The 19,769-nt window shown below is 45.4% G+C and overlaps 1 protein-coding gene across 2 annotated transcripts; it reads right to left on the bottom strand.

Moving 5' to 3' along the window:
* Positions 1–4,577: 4,577 nt before the first annotated feature.
* BIRC7 (baculoviral IAP repeat containing 7) lies at positions 4,578–19,292 on the bottom strand. 2 transcript variants are annotated; one of them, XM_082226360.1, is made up of 8 exons: positions 18,650–19,292; positions 11,413–12,174; positions 10,193–10,292; positions 9,143–9,221; positions 9,003–9,048; positions 8,354–8,425; positions 6,734–6,942; positions 4,578–5,017 (listed from the first exon to the last, which is right to left on the bottom strand). In XM_082226360.1, exons 2-7 carry the CDS (start codon positions 12,014–12,016, stop codon positions 6,743–6,745), a joined length of 1,101 nt encoding a protein of 366 aa, XP_082082486.1. In that variant the 5' UTR covers positions 12,017–12,174; positions 18,650–19,292; the 3' UTR covers positions 4,578–5,017; positions 6,734–6,742. The 2 variants fall into 2 exon arrangements, with proteins under 2 accessions (XP_082082486.1, XP_082082487.1); XM_082226361.1 differs by having other exon boundaries at positions 6,721–6,942; positions 18,650–19,012.
* Positions 19,293–19,769: the final 477 nt, after the last annotated feature.

The following is a 19,769-nucleotide window of genomic DNA, read 5'->3' as shown; positions in this document are numbered from 1 at the left end:
ACTCAAATCTAATGCTCAGCTTTTTTGGTCAAATTATGTTGTGAAAATTAAGGTGTGCATTAGATTTGGTGGCACATTTACGTTTGCCAGCAAGTATTTTTTTGGTTCCAAGGTTCTGAAATTGGAGGTACGCATTAGATTCGATGGCGCATTACACTCAATTAAATACGGCATAAAATTGTGTGTAGCAGGATAAATATGAATTAAAGTGCTGGGACATGAGGGCTTTTCTTGAAAATATATCGCAAAATGAAGCAGAACTGTGGAGGACTGAACATAAACATCGGCAAAAAGAGAAACTGAGAGAAACCAACATTAGCAGATCAACCCATCCTGAATGTTGAGCCAGGAAATATCTCCCTGGGGAAATGGCACTTAATCTGTAATGCACCCAAGCATTGGAAGCTAGACAAATTCGTATTCTGAACCAGGCAGTAACAAGCCATGAATGAGGCTGCTCAGGTAAAGGCGCTAGTCTTGTTACCGTATTTTTCGCTCTATAACACGCACCTGACCATAACACGCACATCGTTTTTAGAGGAGGAAAACAAGGGAAAAAATATTCTGAATGAAACAGTGGACGTATCATTTTTGTGCTTCATGCTGTGGCCACAGACATGTGATCTGATGGTGAATTTGGGGTGACCCAATGCAAAAATCCTGAGAATCCCTGTGGATCCATGCTTTGTAACCACGTTTTTGCACCATTGCAGCCCCAGGCAACAGTGGGTGCGTGATTTTTTTTTGGGGGGGCAGGCTGTAGCCATGGACATGCTATGTGCTCTGATGGTGAATTTTGGCTGACCCAATGCAAAGATCCTGAGGATCCATGTGGATCCATGCTTTGTAACCACGTTTTTGCACCATTGCAGCCCCAGGCAACAGTGGGTGCGTGATTTTTTTTGGGGGGGCAGGCTGTAGCCATGGACATGCTATGTGCTCTGATGGGGAATTTTGGCTGACCCAATGCAAAGATCCTGAGGATCCATGTGGATCCATGCTTTGTAACCACATTTTAAGTGGGGAGGGAAGGAAAAACACAGAAGCCTAAGAATGCAGGAGAGGGCTATAACGTGAGGAAAGGAAGGCAAAAGTTTCCCCCCACCCACCCACACAAGCCAGCCACTGTTTAAGGATTTCATCCTTTTAAATTGAAGAAAGCATATTTGAATGCTGTGTGTCTCCAAAAACAAAAAGCAGGAAGTCAAATCAGAATTTTAAGCCGAACCTGTAATCTCTCTTCCCTTCACAAACATTGTTCCTCCGGAGCAGGGAGAGGAATTAGAGGGACGCTCTGCTTTCCTCTCTACTTGCCTGGAGGGGAGGGGCTTCCCCTGCTCTTTGTTCCGTTTGAGCAAACACAGCAACGAAACAGAGAGGGCGGGCAGTAAGACCCTGAGGCAGAATGCAGGAAAGCTGCCACTTCCTGTCTCACGGAGCTCCCTTCTCCCTGAAGCGCGGTTTGATTTTTGCCTCATTTTTCGGCTCCAGGGACCACACATTCGCTCCATAACACGCACAGACATTTCCCCTTCCTTTTTAGGAGAAAAAATCTGCGTGTTATAGAGCGAAAAATACGGTACTTTGGTACCAAAAAGAAATTGTGCCGGATGAATGTTTTGCAGCAGACAGCATCATGAGCACACTCAGACACAAATAAAGTCACAAAATTGCTCTATCACTGTAGTAGAGAAGTTGCAAAGTGTTCACTGTAAGCACATAGGATGGAGATGAAATTCGATTCTGATCACATTTAAATGCAAATTGATTAAAAAATTGCACTTTCCAAAACATGAGAATTGAAACACAATCGTTCTTCAAAATTTGCAGTTGTCTGAATTTTGCAATGCAATTCTCAAACCAAACAATGATTACAAACATGCATATATTAGATGTGCATAAAAATGATTATATTCATGAAAACAAGATACAAAAACAAATTAGATTAGGAGAAATTGCTTGCAAAAATGTGTATGTTAGTCACATACCCTAACCAATTCCCCCAACCCTTCTTCGCAAGGCTTAGTTTCTAGACCTCTGCTCATCTTGGTTGCCCTCCTCTGCACATGTTCCAACTTGTCAACATCCTTCTTAAATTGTGGTGCCCAGAATTGGACACAGTATTCCAGGTGTGGTCTGACCAGGGCAGAACTTAGTGTTGCTATTACTTCCCTTGATCTGGACACTAGACTTCTGTTGATGCAGCCTAGAACAGCTGTCGCATCACACTGTTGACTCATGTTAAGCTTGTGGTGTACTAAGACCCCTAGCTCCTATTTCCTCCACCTACAGGCAGCCTCTATACCCTTGCCTTCTTAATTTAGCTTTGGGGGCATCTTACCAGAACGGAATGCGGTTTTGCCCAAGTGGCACATAGTAATCTGCCTTACACCAAGTCAGAATACTGGCCCATCTATCTCAGTATGATCAACAGTGACCAGGAGCAGCTCTCCCAAACTTTCAGACAGGGTGACACTGCCAGTTCTACCTGAAAATGTCAAGGGTCAAACCTGGGACATCTGCATGCACCTCGGCTGCTCTACCCTGAGCTACATCGTAAAACCAATAGTGGTTTTATCTAAGGCAATGATTATATATACAACCATTTCTTTCTCTCTCTTCTGGACTAAGTTCATCATCTACAGAGGAGGCTTATTACTAGGCTGATGCTGCCCTCTCCTGGAAAAAAGCAGATTAAATGCACTCATGGCTTCCCCCTGCCCATTATAGCAAAATGCCATGTTTGCAGTCCTGTGCCCCACTGTGGAAGCATGAGTTGTAGGGAGTGGAGTGGCGCTGTGCATGTAAACACATGCTATGTACAGGCTCCTTCTCACTGAAGCCTAATCCTGCATTATTTAATTCCATGCTTTAGCTTATCCTAAAGCAGTGATTGGCAACTCTTCACCAATACAGGAGAAGTTAAAAGAATGCAGTGGGAATCAGATTATTTATTTATTCCATTTCTGTCCCACCTTTTCCTCTAAGTCATCCCCCCCCCATTTAATCCCAACAACCACCCTGTGAGGTAGGTTAGCAGCGACTGGCCCAAAGTAATCCCAGTGTGAGATTCATGGCCAAGTGGAAGTTCTTGAACCCTAGTCTCCCAGGTCTTAATCTGACATGCCATACTCAGTGTGCCTTTCAAAGCAACCCTAAGACAATTCACTTTCCTCAACAATATACACAACCATCCTTTGAAATTCACACGTCTCCTAATTTTGCAATGCAGTGCCAAGTATTATGTATAAAAGAAAGCCACAGAAAGCTTTCTCCCGATTGAAGCGCAGTGTTTGAGGACCGGGACATTCGCAGGGAAACCCAAATGCTTGTTTACAAAGCTGTTGTACTACCAACCTTACTGGCATGCTTGTGAAACATGGACCACTTATCAACGCTATCTCCAACTCCTTGAAAGATTCCATCAACAGTGCCTCCAAAAAATTTGACACATCACTTGGAAAGACAGGCGAACTAATACCAGTGTGTTGGAAGAAGCAAAGATCACCAGTGTTGAAGCAATGATTCTTCAACACCAACTTCGTTGGACTGGTCATGTTGTGCAGATGCCTGATTATCGTCTTCCAAAGCTACTACTCTATTCCGAACTTAAAAATGGAAAGTGTAATGCTGGTGGGTCAACAAAAGAGGCTTAAAGACTGTCTCAAGGCAAATCTAAAAAAATGTAGTATAAACACCAACAATTGGGAAACACTGGCCTGCAAGCGCTCCAATTGGAGAACAACCTTTACCAAAGGTGTCATGGGCTTTGAAGACACTCGAACTCAGGCGCAAGGGAGAAACATGGTAAGAGGAAGGCACACTTGGCAAAGCCACACCGTGATCAACTCCCGCCCGGAAACCAATATCCCTACTGTGGAAGGACGTATGGATCCAGACTTGGCCTCCACAACCACTTACAGACTCATTGTTAAAACCGTGTTTATGGAAGACAATCTTACTCAGCTATGTGTGGATCACCAAAGATGATGATAAAAAGTGCATACTATGGTTAAGTGTGCACAAAAGATGCATCTTTGTGAAAACATATAGAAATGCATTCCTTTAGGGAAAATTGCTATGCAAGCATGTGCATATTTGGAGAAATTTGTATGAAAATGCTGATTAATTTTCCATGAAACTTTGAAAAGTGTATCGGATGTGGAAAATATGAAGAACTAAACTTAAGGATGGAAAAATGAGAAAGTGAAATTGACAGACTTGCCTATTCCTAGTAGGGATAGCATGAGGTCAAATGCTAAGACCAATTTTGGTGATTCCAGCCAATCAGCATTATACCAGTTGCTAGCCGTGTGGCAAGAGCCTGCATTTTATTCAGCTAAAAAGTAGGTTGTAACAATACTAGGAACTAATTTTAAATAGGCAAAGTTAGGTTAATTTGTTTGTAAGTGGAGGGGTGCATTAATTGGGTGGGGGCACAATGACAGTATAGTTAAATAAATGTTATATAATAATAAGTGTTACAGCTTCTGTATAGGAAAAGCCATAGCATCTGAAATATTAAATTTATTGTTCGGTGAAAGTGCCTTGCAAGAATTTGTTACAGAGCAGTCCCCGAGGGTTAAAGGTACCTTTATTCAAACAAAGTATGTTCCAAGGAAAAAATAAGTGGTAAAAAAATAGAAATAAACCACCAAGTTACTAAAGAACCTAGACAAACTTTTCTGCTCCAAGACATTACATCGGCAAGGAAGGAACCATCTTTCAAATCTGAAGTAATCCCTTAAAAAAAAAGAGAAACGTCAATAGTTTCACAGACCAGAAAGTCCTTTGGGATTATTTTGTCCTTGATTTTTTTTATACTGCTGTAAGGGAATTCCCAACAGCCCCAAACAGCACACATGGAGAAGTCCTGCAAGATCATTTCGGCTGGGAAGGAGGTCCCTCGGGGTGCCAGCACCCAGTCCAAAGCTCCTTCAGTTGATGTCCCCTCAGGCTGGGTCATTGTGGGCCAAAACGGGTCCATCAAGCAGCAAGTATCTGGCCTCTGAAGATTCTGAAAGAACAGAGGGAGCTATGTCATCATACAGAGTCAGACCATCAGTCCATCTCGCTCAGTACTGTCTATAGTGATGGGTAGCAGCTCTCCAGGATTTCAGGCAAGAGTCCCTTCCTAGAAATACCAATGTTTGAACCTGGGACCTTCATGCAAAGCAGATGTTGTGCCTTCCTCATGCAAACCATTTCCTTTCAATTCAGGAACGCTTTCTTCCGGCAATCTTTCCCATAGGAATTGCTACTTGCCAATTCCTCTCATGCATGAATGAGTGGCAGTTTGTCTCCCACCATTCTGTGCACAGTTGCAGTATTCTTCCCAGTATCAGCTACTGGGGAATCACAAGCGGGGAGAGGACTCACTCAGGGTCCTACTGGCCGCTGTGAGAACAGGATGCTGGACTAGATGGGGCACTGGCCTCATCCAGAAAGCTCTTGTGTTCAGTTGCTATTCTGGCATTCTGAGCAGACTATTCCAATGGATACATAAGGAGTGCTTCAGTACAGGAGTACTGCCAACATGAAGCCTCTCCAGCTGACAAATGGCAGACGAGTCTTCAAAACATCTCTCTGCTGGCAGCTGGACACAAAGGTTTGTGCGAAATGGCTCTGTAGATCTGCATGGCCAGCTGCATCATAAGGAGAAATGACACAATTGGCAATTCTCCCCTTACTGGAGGCCCTGCATACCTCATTATTGGCTGCTGAACCTGCTGCCAGCATCCTTGGCTAACCACCAGGCATACCAATTCTAGAGGGCCAAGAGGTCTGCAGCCCCTTCAATATTTGTTGAAAGTGGGCTAGGCCTCCTCAATATTGAGGGGAGCTGGCTACATCGCACGCATGACATCACATGCATCACATATTGTGCGTCGCAGTATCAATAGCCGGCTCCTCCAGAACACTCAGCTTCGTCCAGACAATGTCATGTCACACACATGACATCACACACGTGCGCTACATGCCGAGCCCCCTCAGTCTTGGGGGCAACCTGGCACCTCTTCTGACCACTCAGTGAGTGTATCTGTCACCCCCTACACACACACACACACACACACACACACACACACACACATTGCCTTGCTTTGAGGAAGGGCGAGGTATTCTGGGCAGGGTGGTTGAGAGCATACCTGAACCTGCCACTATGGTTAGGTATGGCAGACCAAGGCTGCAAAATAAAAAAATTCCTTCCAGTAGCACCTTAAAGACCAACTAAGTTAGTTCTTGGTATGAGCTTTCGTGTGCATGCACACTTCTTCAGATACACTGAAACAGAAGTTGCCAGATCCTTCTATATAGTGTGAAGGTGGGGAGGAGTATTACTTCTTAGTAATACCCCTCCCCTACCCTACCCTCCTTCTTAGTAATACCCCTCCCCTCCCCTCCTTCTTAGTAATACCCCTCCCCACCTTCACACTATATAGAAGGATCTGGCAACTTCTGTTTCAGTGTATCTGAAGAAGTGTGCATGCACACGAAAGCTCATACCAAGAACTAACTTAGTTGGTCTTTAAGGTGCTACTGGAAGGATTTTTTTTATTTTGACTATGGCAGACCAACACGGCTACCTATCTGTAACTGGAACCAAGGCTGCAAAAGTTACTTTGGCTTCTATAACATGCACCATTAAGTAAGCATAAGGATTATTGCTTGTGCAATGGGGCTTGGACAATGTCCTCAGTTTGGCAATATTTCCTGTAGTACCTTTTTTACCCACCTTCCCAGTTCAAGAGAGGAATGCCTTCATACTGTCATGGATGACCCCTCTGCAGATGGGGCAGCGTCTTAGATTAGGAGCGCATTCTGTGCAAACCACTAAGTGGCCACAAGGCACCAACACGATGGACACATCTTTGTCCATGCACACTTTGCACATGCGCTCCTCCCGCAGCCGGCGCAGCTCCTCCTCCGTGTTCACAGGAGACTCTAGCAAGAGGAAGGAGAAAGGTTCAGGAGCAGCCAAAAGAGCCGTTTTGATTGCTCGGTGCCACACGACAAACTTGCAGTCCAGAGTTTCTATGTTGCGGGGGAAAGGGGTTGGGCTAGAGCCCAGAAAATCTGGGGGAAATCCCTGTTCTTCTTTAAGTTTATACTGATTTATTTGTCAAGGGAAATTAGCACCTTCAGTCAACATTCTCCCACGGTGAAAATTGGTCATATGAACCCAAACACGGGAATATTTTAAGAGCCAACTAACCCTTGACAAATGGACAAAGCCCCCTACTTAAGCAATATACATTCCACAACACGGCTCTTTTGGATGGTGCTCAGTGCACTGTTTTGTGAGTAGTTTTTATTTTGCTGTGTTGCATATAGCGGAACAAATTACGTGGGTTTTTTTTTTTAAAAAAAAAAAAAATAGGAACTATGTTGATACCAAGCTCACACCAACAGACTAGACTTGCTTGGCAACAATCCCCCTAAGAAATATGTCACGTCAAGTTGCATCTACTTTGTAGCCATTAGTACTATAACCTCTTAATTCTATCAGCTGAAATTTTTCATACTCTTGAAGTAATTGGGTCAAGAGTATGAGAAACTCTCAAACCACACAGACTATCCCTGCCACAGCTTTCTACCGAGGTCAGAGCCACAAAAACCATGTTAAAGCCACAAACCAGCCATCAAAATAAACTCAGATATTCGGAGTTGTATCCATCGTTAGTCATAATCATTGAAATTAATGGGCAGGGCCATCTGGTTTTAGTGGGTCTACTCAGAGTAGATTTTAGTTTCATGCTGGTAATTCCTAACAGTTGTGTCCAAGCCCTTTAGCATCCAAAAACATTCCCCAACAAATGTGTTATGGGACACATGTTTATAGAGCTGCATTCACAACTTCTGTTTTCTGTGCCCTCGCTGCATTTCCAGCACTGGGTTCTTAATTTTTGTTCTCACAACATTGCTCCCAAATGCATATGCATCCTGTGCTTTGTTGTGAAATATTGCTATTTGATGCATTGTTTCCTAAACTAGCTTCACACGGATTGAAGTCCTTAAGCCACTCCTAATTCGTCTCCAGCCGAGGTGGGGACACATTTGCAGGAGGTGAAGAAGACATCCTCACCCTGCCAATACTCAAAGAGAAATGAATCAGAAACTACTTAAACTGTACTGATGTGAACAGCTGGGGAAGCACTGTGGAAACCACCAGGGAACACAACAAACCTCTTCATTGTGCTCCAAGATGGTAATGTGAAGACACCTTGGTCTCCGAACGCTTTTCCAGTCTTTAGATGTGTTACAGAGAAATGAGTTGTTTTGCTTAGCCAAGAAATAGGCTACCTGCTCGTATTCCACCTGGCTGCTCTGCTTCACTCTCTTCCACCAACCTTACCTGGTTCATTTGGACGTCGTGTTTCTGCCTCTCTCCTCGCTCTCTGAGAATCTGCTTGCCTCTGAGCAGGCTCTGTGCATAAAACACACAGAGAATATGACGTGTATTGGGAGTCCCCATTCACAAGGTCGGTTTCCCTACTCCAAATATATTTAGAAGCCCAAAATAGATTTTAAGAAGTTCAAGTGTTTACATGAGAACCTATAGCATCTTAACACATGTGTGAAGGAGTTATTTTGTACCAAAATGGGGCTTTTGGCATGAGCCTTGCAATAGTTGAAAAAAGGGCAGAACAATATTGGGTGCCTGGATATAGAAAAGGTGGGAGAGAAGCCTTGGGCTTCACTGTGGCACTGCTGTGGGGAGCAAGCCCCTTTTGAGATGACCCTGCTGTAAGATCTGGACTCCCTCCATCTAAATTCAGGTGTAAATATGTGAATAAATCATATTTCTTAAAGCTAAGGAAGCCTCCACTGTGTCTATGATTATCAAAGGAACACAGACCCTGGAGTGAGCACTTGAAACCCCTCCTGGATGCTTGCCACAGCTTGGCAGAGATTGGAGGTGGCATCCAACCTTTGGAACAATATCAACAGAGGTAAGATAGACCTCCTGCTGAGCAAGAGCTCAAAATTACAGAAGTACTTACCTTGGGAGCTGGTGGGATGTTGTTCAGGCCAATGTAAGTTGTCCTCCTGGAAACAAATGATATGCATCATTTTGGAATAACTGCATTCATGTGCACACTTGCACACACAAACAGACACATGCACAAGCACACACACTCACCGGGAGTATAGGATTGATATGCGCTTCTTGAACACTGTTGATGAAGTCACTCCCTCTGGACTGCTGCAAGAATTTACACCTATAGATGTGGGATGGGAGAAGAGAAGATGAAACAGTCCCAATACTGTGACGGCCATGTAGAAAGAATCTAAAATCTAAACTCTCATAGGAATAGCAGTGATACTCGAAGCATCACAGATAGCGTTTACTTTTATTGCAAGTCATCAGTTATTGCCATCAGTCATAGCACATCACCAAAGTGGATTTCACTCACGCTCAGACTGTGACATTTTGGCCTTCTGTACTCCCTTTGAACTGTTGAATCAGACTGTATAACAAAATGCTTTGGGAATTCTCACTATTTTCCAGAAGTTGCTTGCCACAACAGGAGGAGGGGAGGGTGTGTGAGGATCAAAGATAAAAAGCCCCAGCCATAATAATAATATTACTATAATAATAATAGTAGTAGTGTTGATCAGAAAGGGAAAAAAATACCTGTGTTTGCAGCTGCAAATATGTGAAATGGTTTAGGAACTTGTTGCTACACTTCTACATAAAAAAAGACAGCCAGCAGTGACCTCTTGCACAGAATGCAAAAAGGATGCAGAATAGCAAGCTGGTGAGTATTCAGTGCAGAACTGCAATGCGCATCCATTCAGTCCCGTGTGTTCACTAGATAGTCAGGGGGTCTGTGCCTTTCTAGCAGAAATCATGTGCAATTAAGCTAGGTCTCTCTGCTTTCAAAGCAGGAAAAGAACGCTAGCATCTGAACGCTTAGGCAAACAATTGGAAAATCCTATCCTTGTAAACACTGAATATCTACTTCTGGGCACAGGATTCCTGAACATGCAAGGTTATTGTTTAACAAGAGTTTCCAAGTTGAATCTGGGAAAGTTGGCATCACCAGTTAGGTGGGTCAACTTGCTATTGTCCCGTGGGACGTTACTAGCTATACGCAGGGGGTTTGTGAATCCACATATCAATTGTTCTCTGTTCCTGAAAGAGGGGTGTGTGTTTGTAAGTGTGTGAGGGACAATAGGGATGTGTTACCTTGGAAACCAAACAGCATGCTCCATCCATGGGTCATCTCCACGCTCCCAGTTCCTCAAAGCACCATCGCAGTAGAAACACCGCACAAAATCCCCCTGGCCTGAAAACAGCCATGGCAAGAGGTCTCATGTTAATCACTTAAAAGCTGAAACCGCTGCAGAGGCCCACCAACCTTTTGGGGCCAGGGGACACATTTAAAATTTTGAGAAAGTGACATGGGCACTGGCTGCAAAAGGATTGTCTTCCAAAGTGCAAGAGGTTAACCCAATGCAAACAGAAGTGAAGCAAGAAGATTGGTCTCTCTTGTATTGTGGCTTTCCAAGGAGATATTTATGGAGGCTTTTTGTGGGCACCATAGGGGATACTGCTGGGCAAACTGGCACTTGTGGGCACCACATTGGCAACCACTACAGAGAATGTGCATACTTCATATTAGCTGCACACTGACACTCCATGACGATGCTGATACCTTACAGCAGGGCAAGGGAACCTTTCTAGCCCCATGGGCCAGATCCTTCTCAAGATCAGCCTTGTTGGCCAAATTTGGCAAGTGGATGGAGTTGACCAACAGTCCATCACATGATGTCACAATGACAACATTTGCAGAGTGCTTTGAAGTCACAAGTGCTGTTAAATGGGAGGTTTGCCCCTCGCCCATTTTTGCAGGGGATAAAATGGGGGAGGGAGAATCCAAACTGGCAGCGCTCCCTCCTTGGGACTGGAGACAGGGACAGGAAAGAGGAATAGCCGCTCTGCAGAGATGTTCCTCCACCCAACCCAACCAAGAGCCCCACAGCACCAAAAGCCCCCACATACTCCAGCCAGAGACACTCATCCCACCTTCAATGAGGAGCATGGGGTTTCGATCCTGCAGGTGCTGTTTTTGCATTTGGGAAAAGCTCTTGTGACGCACCACCCCATAGTATCAAAAACTGCACCCATCTCAAACCAGAGCAGCACTTTCACAAAGGAATTTCAGGCTGCCACCACTCTTGTTTGAGCCTCCCAAAACTTCTGAAAGTTAAACGCTTTTTCAGTCTGGTTTTATTTATTCATTTTTCATATAACTTTTTTTAACATTTGGTATCTTTTGTTTGCAAACTGCTTAGGGGGAATGGCTTCATTCTAGCAAGCTGTATATAAATTTCATTACGCCAATAATAATAATAATATAAAACAGCATAACCCTTCCCCCCCCCAGCTCTTTTGAGCTTACATACCTGTGTAGAAAAATCCTGCTCTGGCGAGCGACTCTGGAGTCACCCGAGCAGAAGCTGGCCAATTTTCAAAAGTCACCAGGCGATCTCCTTCCATCTCCATATCTGGGTATTCTGGTTGAAAGTCTACAGTAGCCTCTTCCATGCTTAAGTTTTGCAACATGCCAAGGAACTGTCCATCCACAGCATCCTGGAGGCCCTCAGTCTGAGGCATTTCTTGGTTTCCTACATCCTTCCCCTGGATGAAAGAGCAGCTTGGGAAGAACTTCTTGTGCTCTGCCATGGGGTCATCCTCAGCAACCCAGTCAAACAACACCCCACCGCAGCAAAAACATTTCACTCTGTCCTCAGGCCCAACGAAAAAGAAGCCAGCAGCGGCCAGGTCAGCTGGGGAAGTAGGAAAGCTCTCCGGCCAATGCTGGAAAGTCTGTAGGCGCGTCTCCTCAAATTGCATGCTGGACCGGGACAGCCAGGAATGTCTGTTCCTAGATGCTCTTGCAGATGAGCTGTCTTCCATGTCCCTCTTCATTGAAACGATATTAGCCATTATATTATCGACAAGCTGGTTGATTTCAATGGCAGTCTGCCTCCAATAAGTAGCCTGCATCCCTTAGCTCTCTCTGGCTCAGCCTCCTGCCAATTCTGGAAAGCTCTTGAACTCAGAAAAGCCACACAGGCTCCCAAACAGCAGGCAGGCACAAGGTTCCGGTTTTTCTACAGCCTGCTGATTTGGTAGTTGCTGCAGTACAATCGCTGCCCTTCCACCTGGACAGAGAACAAAAAGTTTTACAGGAAGACAAGGGGGGTGGGGAGACATTTGTGTGTTTTGGTGAAAAAGAGGGACAGAAGAATTCAGCAGTGGCTTAAAGTGGAGGCAACAAATTTGTGCAATAACTCTTTTTTTAGACTGAATGCATCCATTAATTCTGGGCATTGCAACAGCAGGACAAAAAGGAGGAGTCAGTGACTTATTTAATGACTAAACAAATTTTAACATTTTGTTCTATTTGCAGAGACAAGAAATGCAAAAGATCAATTTTAAATATCAAAGCCTCCAACTCACTGGTCCCATTTACAAAATCCTCTCTGCTACAAGTTACATTTGTCACAGCCAAATTGTCATCTACAGTGCCATTTCCCCTTAAGTATAGCTGATAATTAGGTGGGATGCGTTAATGGACTTGCTCCAGCCAACATCACACAGGGAAGCTAGAGATGCTTGGGGAGAAAGGCAATCGACTTATAATCTCTTGCACGCAATTGTCAAGGAAGTCAACTCTGTTTGTGGGGGCAGGATGAGATCACCCAATCTGCAGTTCCGAGATTAGTTGGTTCCCACACCCACCCAAAACAGAGGTTCAAGTCAATGATGAAAGTGTTAAGAGGGCTTTCCGCCATCAAATACTAATGATTTGTACAAGAACAATGAGCCAATTAAACCAGAATAAATGTGAATACAAGACAAAACGATAATTCTGAAAGCTCACATGCTTTTTCTTTCTTTAAAGGGCAGGGGGAGATAATCTGTGACCTTTCAGATATTACTGGACCACAGCTCCCATCACCCTTGAACATTAACCAGGCTGTCTGAGGCTGATGTTGGTTGTGGCAACATCTGGAGGGCCAGAGGTTATCCCCCGCAGCTCAAAGGTCTGTAAGTGTACAGTGCAGCAGGTCCTTAAATGAGGCATCTCCCTAATTTCCCATGCCTATACAGGAATGCATTTAGTGCAGTGCATAGTAGTTATAGTGCCGTATCAGACTATGCAGCTTAGCAGCTCAGAGCTCACTCTCTTCACAGTCATGCAGCCACCAGTGGCGTAGCATGGGGGGTGCAGGGGGGGCCGGCCACACCGGGCGCAACATCTGGGGGGGGGGCGCTCGCACTCGCAGCTCTCTAGTGGAAGAGACTCGAGTGCTAAAATCCACGGGGTAGGGGGCGCAAATTACCTGCCTTGCCCCGGGTGCTGACAACCCACGCTACGCCACTGGCAACCACACAAATCTATAGTTGCAGGTTTTGTAGACTTTTTATTTATTAGTTATATTCCACATTCTTCTTCAAGGCAGAATACATGGTTCCCCCGCTGCCTCAATTAATCTCCACAACAATCCTGTGAGGCAAGTTAGGCTGGGAGGCAGCAACTGGTCCAGGTCACCCAGTGAGTTTCATGACCAAGTGGGAATTTGAAGCCTGGTCTCCCAGGTCCTAGTGAGACACACTAATCATTGCACCCTACATCTTAAGGGTTCATTGTTGTTTGCAAGTATAGCAGTCCTGTTTTATAGACTGTAGAGGATAGGAACAAGATTTTAAGAAGAATTGCATGACCATTCAATCAACCCACATCAGAGAAACTATGCAAACTCCTGCCTTGTAGGGTTTAGTGTTACGTAGGTTTTCATTACCCATTTTGTTTCTGTATATGTGATAAGTAACTGAGTTATGATTCCTTTGCTTTCTAATTCACTTCCTTCTTTTTTTTAAGGGAGGGGATTACAACAAGTAGCCGAGCTTCCCAATGAACATAAGGCAGTGTTTCCCAATTAGATAATTACTGAGTACCCCCTATTTTAAAAAAGCCAAGCCACTTTTGAAAGTTTTGATAATTCTATGGTAGTTACCTCTAACAAAGTATTTTTTTAAACAAAATGTGGGGCAGCACTAAAACAGACCAAAAATGTAAGATATTACCATGCAAAAATGACCAAAAAAAAGTTGGGGGGAGGCAAAGAATGGGGACATGGACCCCCTGGGTGTGTTCTGCAGACCCCTAAATGGGAACCACTATGATAGGGGATTATTTGAGGGTTAGCACCCTGTGTAATATAATAATAAATTTTATTTATATCCCGCCCTCCCCAGCCGAAGCCGGGCTCGTAAAATGAGAGAAGCCAGACCAGCACAGCACAGCACAGCACAGCACATCTTCAAGCTCAGTTGCTACCTGAAGATTGCCAGCCATTTCTACCCCTCCTTTTCCCGTTAACATGGTAAAATGTATCATGGCATATACTCAGATAGGCAAAACATATCTACACAATAAATAAGCTCTGTAGAGCTCAAGCAAATAAACCAAACCTCAGGACCAAGTTAATATCCACTACTATACTTAAAGCCTCTAAATATTCAACAGCATTATTACAACTAGACCTCAATACATTTTGTTCTGTATGCACGCAGGGTACTTACTTAACCAGAACAAACTGGAAGATCACTCAACCACAAAGCAGAGAACAAGTGTCTAACACTGGCTTCTGGGGCCCCTTTACCTTCCAATCTCCACCCAAGCAATTAACCAATTTGTGCTTCGAATCAAACATTTAAAGCTGCAAGCAGTTTGTAACCTGACCGAAGCAAAAAACCTGATAAGCCAGTGCGGTGCACAGACAGACACTGGAGTGTAGAAATCACCATCCCGTGGAGACGTGGGTCCAGCTCTTCACTCGAGCAAGAAGCTCAGTGAAGTAGCTTTGGACACAAAAAGGGGAGTGGGAGGCAGAAGGATGAGTGTCATGCTCCGAGCCCCTTGGAGGGAGGGCAGAACAGAAATGTGATAAATAAGATGCTCATTCCCATTGCTTGCCAGTTCAGAGCTTGATCTCTCATTTGTGTTGGCCTTATTCTGAATAAGTTTAGTAGCAGTGCCATCCAGATGCCCAAACTTCGAACCTCTGTTGGAGGAGACCAGTCGGAGGGCAGATATTTGGATGTAGCAAGAAGTGTGCTCAAGTTGGTTAGAGAATGGAGTGATAATGCCAGGGTTGCAAATTCGATCCCTGTATGGGACAGCTGCATGTTCCTGCATTGCAGGGGGTTGGATGAAATGATCCTCAGGGTCCCTTCCAACTCTACAATTCTACGAATGCCCTCCTTGCCCCTCATCAGGGGGGCTCCTTTAACAATTAAAGAAGAAATGGGTGTGGTGATTTATTTATTAAAAAAAAAATCCGTTACTCTCACACAAGGTTTTTGTGTACCAGCCACACTATGTGCATTCACTATTAGACTTGTTAAATGACCAGGTTTTAAAATGTGCTCCAAAAGCAAGCAATACTCATATGATCAGGATTGCCTTTAAAAGACCCCTATTTTTTTATTTAAAAAACCCCATATGGATTCACTGGTTTAAGGTGATAACAAGTACCTATTAAACTCTGTATTGGTTGGGATCCAGGTAATTAAAGGAAGGCCTCCTCCCACATCAACCTCCCTAGACATCTATAAAATCAGTTTCAGGCTTTCGGGGGCTTGGCTTCCTCCCCCCCGCCCCGGTAGTAGATAAGCAGTACAAAGAGAAAGCAGTCTTTTACCAGTAACAGAAATGTTTAATGAATGCAGCAAAAGCACAAGCGGCCATTCTCAGAGTGCAGATGCTCCCAATTAAGGTTCTGCCCACTTCCCTCTAGTCACGTCCGTCCTGTCATCTCCTAGCCACCTGTTCTCTCAACAACTGAGCCTTTTGCGAAGCCACCTTAACTAATCCCCTAGCCGTGGGACTGAGAGGCTGCACATGTTCCAGTGAGAATCGGCTAGCTCACTCTCTTCCCGTTCTTCTTCTTGCTGTTCACCTCCCAATTCTGCCCAACTATCATCTTCCGAACTGTGCCCCTCAGCAAACCATTGTTCCAAATCAACACTACTCCCCTGCTCCTGTGGAGTTTCAGGATCCTGGCCATGAGCAGGGGGAGAAGTAGGCTCCCACCATTCCTCATATAGTTGTACTCCTCAGCCTGGTCTCTGACAATCAGAAGGTTTGGGCAGAGTGATTTAGAAGCTCGTGCATGGACTGATCGGCCGCAGGGCTATGCAATCTAAGGCTACCAGGGGGAATCACTTCACCATTCCTTGAGGGCTTCCAAGTGGCAGATAGAAGTGCATGCCTGGTATGCATATATTGCTTGGTGCTTAGGAATGAAATCATCTTCTTCTCACTCACGTTGTGTATTGTTTCTGAATCTTTTTTAAAACAACCACTTTGCATTTGGCAAGACACTCCACAAATTGTTGCCCAAAATGGAATGCGGTCCTCAGGTTGGAAAAAAAAAATCCCAAAACATCCCTCACCCGTCTTTCCCCAAATAGATTTATCCTTTAGGTGGCAGGCAGTCTTGTAGGTATTTTTCAGCCCCATCTTCCAGTTATGACATTTATTGGCTTTTTTATGTTGCTGTTTTTATTTGCTATGTTATAAACCTGCCCTGGGACCTTTTGGATAAACAGCAGTATATAAAATTGAAACAAACAAGCCTAGTTAAGACTGCAGGGAAATAGAAGGCCATGCAGTGCTTTTGTGCAAATGTTTCCTCTGGATTCTCCAAACTTTGGCACTCTCGTCTGTCCCCTAGTGTAGATAGGAGCTCTGAACTCCCTGCTTGTGCTTTGAACCATTAGGAGCTCTGCAAAACCTTCACTGAAGCTTTGTGTATGTCACACGTTGACAAGAAAGCCCAGGGTAGGATGCAATGGAATCACCAAGGGGAGGAAAGCTCCCTGAAACTCAGGGAAGTGTAACAAAGCCTGTTGTGAACTGACTGGTGGTGGGTGAAGCGAAGGGCCGTCTGTGGCCTCAGCCCAAACACATCATCCTGCCTTATTGCAACTCACGTATTCAAAGTACTCTTCATTTAGTTGCATTTGACAGGCTTTCGAAAGTGGGCTTTTTGGAGGTTGATGAGGTTTCTGTGTTACATCCATTGAGCCCTTTGTGGCAGGAGTCAGCTTGCTTCTACTGTGTGTCTCAGAAGAATCAGTTCTTTTCTATTCATTCAACAACAACAACAACAACAACAAATAATAATAATAATAATAATAATTAAAAAAGCGGCAGCAGCCAGATGGGCGGGGTATAAATAATAAATTATTATTATTATTATTATTATCCTTTGCTACCAACATTGGGTCTGCAAAGAATCCCTATAGTAAAGAATTTGTTGAAGGTTTGATGCATCACCCTTCTATTCCCATGGAGACCTTTATTCAGAAGCAAGTCCCATTAAGTTAAATGGAATTCACTCCCAGGTGTGTATAATTGCAATTAATTTGTTGTGATACAGAAGAACCAGATGTTTGGTGCTATGTCTTTAATTTCCCAGTTAGTGCCAGGAATTGGTTCTTAGGCTTTCTTCAGAGGTCTCCTTAAGCAGGAGAGCTTGCAGCCTTCCAGATGTTCTGGGGCTCCAACTCACAACAGCCCTGAACAGAAGGGCCCAATGGTCAGGGATGATGGGAGTTGTAATCCAGCAACACCTTAAAGCAGTGGTTCTCAAACATTTTTCTCTAGGCCACGGAATAAAAATCTGATAGCACCACAACCATTTTTTAAAATGGATTACAAATACATGGGGGGGGGGGACACAACAACTCCTAGCAATGCTTGACATGAGTCTAATGCACCACTGGGCCTAATGCAGACCTTCATTTTCAGCACCTTGACACCAAAGAAAGTATTTGCTGGCAAACATGCCATCGGATCTAATGCACCCCTTCATTTCCGCAATGTAATGTCGCCAAGAAAGGGTGAGCGTGAGATTCGAGTAAATGCGGTATTTTGTAGTATGATCGTGGAACACCCAGAAAGTGTAAAGCAACACAGCTGCACAAGAACATGCATTGTTCCCAAATATATAATTACAAATGAGCCTTTTACATAGGTACCTTACTTATGTATAGAAACATTCAACAGGAGGGGTGAACTTGCAGCATCAAGTTCAACTTGCAGCATCATTTTAAAAGTAAAAATGTGTGTGTGTTTGTAGAGCAGGGCTGGATTTAGGTTTGATGAGGCCTTAAGCTACTGAAGGTAATGTCCAGCTGTGTCAACAACAAACTGTTGGCTGTTCTTCTGTGTTGAATATATGCTATATGGTAATTTATGGACCTAATAGGTATCCAAAGCCATTTGCACATAACAAATAGGAGCCTACACAACACAAAACACTGTTGCTGTATGTAGGTTTTATTTTATTTGTTTTTTAGCTTGTATTTTGGAAATGTACATCCAGGTTTTTTTTCCTTTAATTTTTTTGGGGGGCCACCAAGAGAGTGGGGCCCTATACAGTGAAATGTTTAAATGCTTTTCTGAGTGCCCTGGAATCTCCCCGCCCCACTTGCCATCCTCTCCTCCTGCCAGACCCTTGGAGAACCATCTCCAGTCCCACCAAGGAGGGACCAGTCGCCGTGCATTTACTTCTGCCATTTTGGGTGCGCCAAAACCCCGCTCCCGGCCAGGGAACGTACCCAGAAGTCGGTGGCTGCGTCATGGCTCCCGTTCCTTAAATATCGCCGCCTGCCGTGTCTCTCCCGCCTTTCTTCTCTTCGCGGTGACGTGTGAAGAGCCCCTCATTACACGTGAAGCGGGGCGAGGGAGACCGTGAGGCTGCCGCTTCCTCCCCCCCCCGCCAGAAACTCCACAGGCGATACTTCTCGCGCCAACGGCCACCGCCCGAGCAGCACCTGTTGGATTTCTGCCTGCGGGGAGAAACCGCCCGAGCCACGCCATGGGGCAGCAGCGGCATACGAAGACTTAAGGGGTCGGCAACCCCCTGCCCACTGTGTGTCAAAGGAACAACCAGCCATGCCCGTTCCCGGCCGCCCTCATGAGGTAAATCAACAACCGGCCATCCCGCCTCTCCTCAGCGTTTTCCCTCGTTCTTATTGGCTCCTCGATTACAATAAGGCCCGCCTCCTGTCAATCACGCCCCCCCCCCTGCAATCGGACGACGGCGGGTTGGGCGGGATCTAAAAAAAAACAAAACGGGGCCCGGGTGAAAAATGGGCGGAGCGTGATCCGCGGAACGGCCGCCGCCACGGTCGCAGCGCATGCGCGGCAGATGATACGTTTGCTCATTTCCCCCTCCTCCCCTTCCCTCTCGGGTTAGCGTGAGAGGCTGGGGGCGGTTCTTTTTTTTCCTTCTCGTCCCCTCCCGGCATGCCCCGCGCGGCAGTGGCGCTGACGTCACCGCCGCCCGGTCCCCGCCGCCATTGGAGTTGGAAGGCTCCTCCGGCAGGCAAATATATATATATAATAAATATATAGATACATATCTATATATCTCTCCAGCACCGCTGCCCCTTTCTCTGAGGGAGCCGCGGTCCAATTGGGGAAGAGGGGATAAGGAAAGAGCGGCCGGAGAAAGGCTTCTCCCGTCTCCCTCAGGCCCGGAGGGAGGCGAGCGGAGGCAACGGCAACAGCGGCTCCCTCAGCCCTGCGCGAGGAGGAGGAGGAGGCCCGCGATGTGAGGGGAGCGGGGAGGAGGAACGGGCGCGCGCACGACCGGGCCGGCGAGGGCGCGCACGCACGCACGAGGGCGGGGGGGCGGCGGCAGCCCTCCTTCCCCCCTCCCCTCCTTCCCTTGAC

The sequence above is a fragment of the Podarcis vaucheri genome (genome assembly GCF_965113315.1).
Source record: "Podarcis vaucheri genome assembly, chromosome: 6".
Lineage (NCBI taxonomy): Eukaryota > Metazoa > Chordata > Lepidosauria > Squamata > Lacertidae > Podarcis > Podarcis vaucheri.
The sequence above is the reverse complement of the archived record's forward strand: the minus strand, read 5'-3'. Positions and strand labels throughout refer to the sequence as shown.

Bases quoted from the DNA above. Each gene is read 5' to 3' on its own strand.
- BIRC7 (XM_082226360.1), bottom strand. From the start codon at position 12,016: ATGCAGGCTACTTATTGGAGGCAGACTGCCATTGAAATCAACCAGCTT. The intron at 10,293-11,412 runs GTATGTAAGCTC...GGCTGTTTTCAG, and splicing joins AGCAGGATTTTTCTACACAG to GCCAGGGGGATTTTGTGCGG. The intron at 9,049-9,142 runs GTGAGTGTGTGT...ATTTGTTTCCAG, and splicing joins ATATCAATCCTATACTCCCG to GAGGACAACTTACATTGGCC.